Source organism: Macrobrachium nipponense, chromosome 34 (genome assembly GCF_015104395.2).
Source record: "Macrobrachium nipponense isolate FS-2020 chromosome 34, ASM1510439v2, whole genome shotgun sequence".
NCBI classification, from domain to species: domain Eukaryota; kingdom Metazoa; phylum Arthropoda; class Malacostraca; order Decapoda; family Palaemonidae; genus Macrobrachium; species Macrobrachium nipponense.
The window spans coordinates 23456048-23462412 of record NC_061095.1 but is presented as its reverse complement, the minus strand read 5'-3'; the positions used below and the strand labels follow the sequence as shown (position 1 = coordinate 23462412).

At 35.0% G+C, this 6365-nt stretch overlaps 1 protein-coding gene across 1 annotated transcript in view; it reads left to right on the top strand.

Annotated features, from left to right (window-relative positions):
• The window catches only part of LOC135207964 (uncharacterized), a 14087-nt gene extending 8315 nt beyond the window's left edge, over nt 1-5772 (top strand). Inside the window, exons 5-6 of the mRNA XM_064239994.1 lie at nt 4006-4178; nt 5411-5772. Coding sequence (XP_064096064.1) covers nt 4006-4178; nt 5411-5464 — 227 coding nt within the window. The 3' untranslated portion in view covers nt 5465-5772. The remainder of the gene's footprint in view (nt 1-4005; nt 4179-5410) is intronic.
• Nucleotides 5773-6365: the final 593 nt, after the last annotated feature.

The window sequence follows — 6365 nt, the reverse complement described above, 5'->3', positions numbered from 1 at the left end:
ATCAACAATACCCATGAAAGATGTTTAACTTTAGGTAAATTCTCCAGGGAAAACTCATTGCTAAACTGATACTAACATCACTTGGATGGTAAAATGACAGATCTTTGTTGTAGAAGTGCCCTTTCTTTTATTTTTTCTGTAAGCCACATGCATCGCTAATGAATTCACAGCTGCTTGACAGAATCGGTTAAGACTGACTTGAATGTCCATGGCACACGATCAGTCCCCTTCTAAAAGCGTTGAATATATCGAAAGATGCATTAGTCCCTTTTTTCTAGTTTTATTTTATAATCAAGTTGGAGGGTAAAATAGTGGTTTAATCGAGCACTAGTTTCTGGTAACTTCACTCCTACTGTTTGATCTAAGATATAACATCATTGATAACATTACGATTTGGAAATAAAATGATTAAACAGTTAACAAACAAAAAAGCCTCATCAGAAAACAGCACAATCCTTTTGGCTACAAAATAGATATTCCATTATCATAAGCCTTTAGTCTCACTATCATAAATCGCTTGTATTTATAGTTTGTAAACAACAGTGGATATTTAAATCGTCATTTGCAGCGGAAGTCGTATTAAGACCTTTCGATTTAAAACCTATAAACGATGCTGTTTTCATCCTCTCCTGCAAATATAAGAGATTATATGCAAAACCCATCCCATGACGTCAAATATTCGAGTGGTTCGTGTTTTTTTTTTTTTTAGTTGAAAAAAATGTTAATGGAACGAATACATTTTTCATCAGAGGAAGGCTGTACCCTAGGAAATGAATCCATTGGGTGATCTGCCGTTTTTAAAAATACAGAAACCATTTCACTGTTATTGTCAGGAGTTTCCTATGTTGTTGTTTTCGATATACTGGGTATTTACGCGAGCATTTTTATAAATGCTTAACCTACTTCTTACACAGAAGTTTCGATGATTTTGAAGTAAATTCACTAAGTAATTTTGGTGTTTGTTTAGCTGCTGGGTTACCAATAGCTGACAGTTGATAAAATCTCAACACCTAAGCCTCGAGTCTCGTTTTATCATATTAATGCCATTCGTTACAAGGTCCGTGGTTAGTGAGTAGTTTCGTTTGCAACCACCACTGTAGAGTCATTGGGTCAAGCCCTACGGTCTGTTTGAGGTAGGAATGGGGGTTAAAGTCGGCCACAAGCCTACCTACTAGGTCATCAGCATCCATCTGCCTGGTTACTCCAGGTCCTAATGTGGGTGATGAGGCGGTCATTTGGCAGCTTATCGTATTGTACAACAGAAAAATAACCTGTTCTGTGCCTTTTGGTGCTTACTGGCTCGTTTAAGAGCAGACACTCTAAGACTTAATAATGTAACAACAATACCCAAGCATTAATGAATCACATTAATAATTAGTCATTCTTGGAAAGGCTTAAATAAGCCCTGCAGCTTCAGAAAATGTTTCTTGATAGGTTTGTCATTTTCCTTTGAAGTTGATGGCCGGTTTTGGATGTGTTTTTTTGGATTTTAGCGTAATTAATCTTACTGCTTCTTTCCAAACCTTGATAGTGGAATGAAGACTACAGTAAAGAACTATAGATAATTTGTTATTTTTCCTGTTCCTATTTTTTACACGGATGATCATAATTTCGTTGGTAGGTTGCTATTAAATTTATTTTTGTTTTAATAAGTTTGCTAAAAATTTAACAAAGCCAGGTAACTAATACAGACCAACTTTTAAATAGTAGAAATAATTATCTTTAACAAGGCAGGATCCGACCTCCAAGTTTATTTGGGACACATGCAAGATTTTTTCCTTCACGCATAAGTTGTAAACATTTTATTCGTAACTGAACGTAAATTAAAACGTGCTAAAATCAACGGTCAAATAGTGCGTTTTTTCCTCAAAGAAAATTTTAAAAAATACGCTATATTTTTTTGAAAATAATTGTTTGACATGCATATTGTTCATTTTTTACATTTTCATTCTAATAAATAAGTCATAAATATCATATCCTAAAATTCCTGTATCTTTCACTCAATGTGAAACACCTTTTTCTGACCTTTTTAGGCTCTTCCATAGACCTTTCCTGCTCCCCGGCCCCCTCCCCCTCCCACAATAACAACAGCAGCAGTAACAACAACAAAGTAGTTTGTAGGCTTCCTCCCCGAGTAAGCGAAAATTTATCATTGTTTGTCAAACCGGAAACCGAAGCCAGTTACAAGGGCAGAAATCCCTGTGAGGCAATAAACCGCATCAACTGGTCTCTAATCCTTCTCCTGACGACAGTAAATAAAGAGACAATGAATGTGGGCCTTACAATGTTGGAATCGTGCCACCTTTTCTCTCAATAGAGAAGACACACCACTTCCTCTCTGTTTTATCTATTTATTTGTCATTTCTTCTTTCCGTTCTTATTTCATGGTATCTTGCTGATAAGCCATCGCTTTTTTCTTTTCATCTCGCCGAGTGAATGTACAAGGGATAAGAATTTCCTTTAAGTGTTCTGAGTGCTTATCTAGTCTGTGGTCAGTACAATCTTATTTTATTTCTTATGAATTTTTGTATAGTAATCTTATGAATTTATATATAGTAAATATTCATGCGTGCCAGCTTTTCTTCTTCTTCTTCTTCTTCTTCTTCTTCTTCTTCTTCTTCTTCTTTTTAGCGTTGACAGCAACCAGAAAATATACAAGAGAATTGGACAAACTGGAAAAGAAATTAAAGCCACGGCAATTTATTTAGGGAAGGAGAAAAAGAAAGGTAACTCTTCTTTTTTTTTTTTAAAGCCAGCTGTGATTTAGACAATACCTGCCATTGCACTGACCCCGTTTGTCATGCGATTGAGCCTGCTAACTGACCTCTCTCTCTCTCTCTCTCTCTCTCTCTCTCTCTCTCTCTCTCTCTCTCTCTCAAGTCTCGAACTGTGCAAGACACGGTTACCCAGATTATTAACTGCCGATAAATCACTCCTTACTTAACTTATTCAGAGCCTAGGAATCCACGATTGATTTCCTGTAGAATAATGATAATTACCGCTGAAGCCACTTGCAAGGAAAAGGAGGCTAATACTGCAATTATATTAAGAAAAAAAAGTTTGTCGAAAGACAGAAAATTAGTAGAGGCCAAAATGCCACTTGGAGTTATTAACAACTTAGAGTTTTCAACAAATTTTTGAACAACAAAATTGTTCCTGGCTCCAAGTGTTGTGGAATCTTGTAATAATAATAATAATAATAATAATAATAATAATAATAATAATAATAATAATAATAATAATAATAATAATAATAAAGGAGCTTTGATGGGCATTGGTCAGTTTTTGCAAATGAATACTGCCAAACCTGACGACAGTCCGAGTACGATTTGAGAACCAGATAATCTTTTAGTGATTTCTAAGACCTCTCGTGATTTTGGCAGAGCAACTTCGCATGTTGGGTAAATTCATATAGGTTAGTTAGCTGGGTTTTATTTAGGTATGTTACAATCCGTTGACCCAAGGTGAGTTTCTGTAGTTGTCGAAACAAGAAATTTAAAATAGGAAGGAATTTACCAAAAATATCTGGTGCTGCTGTGACAATATGGTTAGACTAATAGAAGCAAAGGACGAAATAGAACGATTAAGGAAGCCGTTTCAAAGGTAAATCCAGACCCTTTGCTGTTACTCCTACTACTACTACTACTACTTCTACTACTACTGACGGGGATGTTTCAGTGCTTGGTATTGTCAGGGAAATCACTGAATACCAAAGTAGAAAAACAACACGCGTTACCTGTTTTCATTACTATTTCAGTATTTTTCTAAATATTTTCCCTCAGAGCAACGCGTAAGAACCTGGGTAGAAATAATTGTACCACAGAGGCAATCTTTCATTTTGTTTATTTAACTTCAAGAGAAGGTCTTCTTTTCAAATCTCGTTAAACTCATCTTTCAACTCAAGTCTGTCACGCACCAACACCTCTTAGAAGTAATTGTCAAACTTGTCTTATCCCCTGTTAAACCTAACATAAAACTGGCATGAATATTTCCATGTGGTTTTAGGGGATCAAAACCAGTACATGGAGACTTGGCTGAACCTCGTGGAACTGAAAAATGGCACAGAGGACTGGATGATGGATCCGGATACGTCAGTTTGGGGTGGCCTGACTGTCCCGACTTTGAGACCGGACTTCGATCTGTGTCATTTGAATGGATGCACTGGATCTCATGTTCAGGTGAGGAAATTCGAAGAGTTGTTGTTGTTCTGTAAGTCAAAGGAAATTGTTTAATGATAATAGTAATAATAATATTTCGGTGAAAATAATTGGCAGTTTTCAACGAATTAATCTTATATAGGGTCTTTTCAATTCTCCTGATAATTCGTTTTTGTGACTCAGCTAGGTTGTTGAGTACAATTCCAATATTCATAGTTGTCATAATTAGGAAATTTGTCACAAATATTTTATCAGAAATATTTTAATATAAATTTTCCTTATATCTCTTTGATGGGTATAGAAACAAGGCCTCTGGTTCATCATAAACCACATACATTAATAATTAGGAATACAGAACTAATATATAGTATATAGTAAAAGCATGACTAAAAAGTACAATATCAGTTCACCTAAAAAAGACTCTAAAAACAATATTGAAGGTATTTATGCCCTTACGACAATTCCAGGCGCTTGTTGTCTTCTATTATGTCGTAAATGTTTTCAACTCGCTCGTTACCATTTATTATTTAAAAACCTCACTACTTAATTATTTTTGAATTTTTTTTATCGTTTCTATATTTAAGCAGATCAAAGTAATGAAAGCATTCGGTCTTTCATATACTTAAAAATCATGACTGGTAGATTTAACTTTGTTTTCGAGCATTCTATTCTCAAAAGTAACCTAGGCTGCAGTATTTACATACTAAACATAGAGGATCTTTCGTAACTTATAAAAAATTATACTTAAAATTGACCGAAGTCTCATGTGATTGACATACTCAAAATTTAGTCAGACATAGTATGATACAGCTCTGTCGCTTATGAGAGACATAAATTTCCTTGTTTCTAGGAATTTATTTTAAACTTCAAGATTGTGTTGCATTACTATTCATCTAAACTTTGAAATTGAGCTTTCCTAAAATCAAGCGCAAAAGGATTCTTCATCTTCAAGGTATTTGCAGCCTAGTGAATAAGGTTAACATAATTCCTTGACGTGTGGCAGATGCGTATAAGATTTAATAAACATCAAACCACTAGAGCAGAAATTCTAAGGCTTTATGGACTTAGGCTTCCGAGGATGATAAACTTAAACTGTAAAGAGGTCTTGGTATTCTACTGCTGAAACTTCCACTCAAAGAGGATTAGATTCAAGGATTTTCGCTTCTCCCAAGTATCGCAAACCTTTGTGACAATGCAGGCTTTCATGATTCAAGCTGTAAACTGTTATTTCCTCTATTTTCTCTCTTTTGTAGATTTGTGGCACTTGTGGGTGTTCGAAAAGCGACATTGGAGACGAACCGTTTTAGTAAAAGAGGAAACGAGTGAGAAGATCAATTTGAAATGAAGGAAATTTGTAGCCGAGTCTGGACAGACGACCAAAAGCAATTTGAGTCGAATTCTATCAAGATTTTTAAGCGTTTTTTTTTTTTCTCTTCTGTCATCATCGTTTTCCTTCTGTAATTTAACGCTGAATAAGTCGCTTCGAATTATGACAGCCTAACTGAATTTCTTTAGATATGTGATTAACTTTCATAGTTCTTAATTCAGTTTCATTTAGAAATTGTCATTTTTCCTTGCTGTGTAAAACTAACAAGGAAATAAACTTCCTACTGAACTGCTTAGCTCCCCCAAAAAACAATCCTTCTGTATGCATAATCGAGTATCTTTGTTTTGAACAGTAATTATTGGTTGTTGGATAAAATTAATGCATGAAATTGAGTTTTCAAGACTCAGTAGTTCGATTTGTTCTTTGGCATACTTAAAAGTGATGTATTATGGTAAACAGATCATTTGTTATCACAACCAGAGTATTGCTGCTCCTCTGCAAGAAATACGTTTCTGCACAGAGATTTTGATGACGCTATAACATCGTAGATCGTGATGAAGCGTTGCTGTGTTATACTGTAGTAATCTTTGATATAATCATCATACACTATTGACCCAGCCTCAGAATGAAACTATAGCATAAGTCACTTCATTAAAATTCAGAGTTGGGTATTTTGTGTGGTTCTGATATTGGGACTGAGTTTGATTTTATCGTGTATGAAAAGGAGACCTGTGGATGAATGTTTCACTCAAAAATTGTATTTTCCTTGATGGGGTACCATTTATGGAAAGAGCATTATGCATTTATTGGAGCCGTTGGACTGTACCAATTTTTAATCATTACATTTTTAAGAACGTGGATACAAAGCGATTGCTATTAGT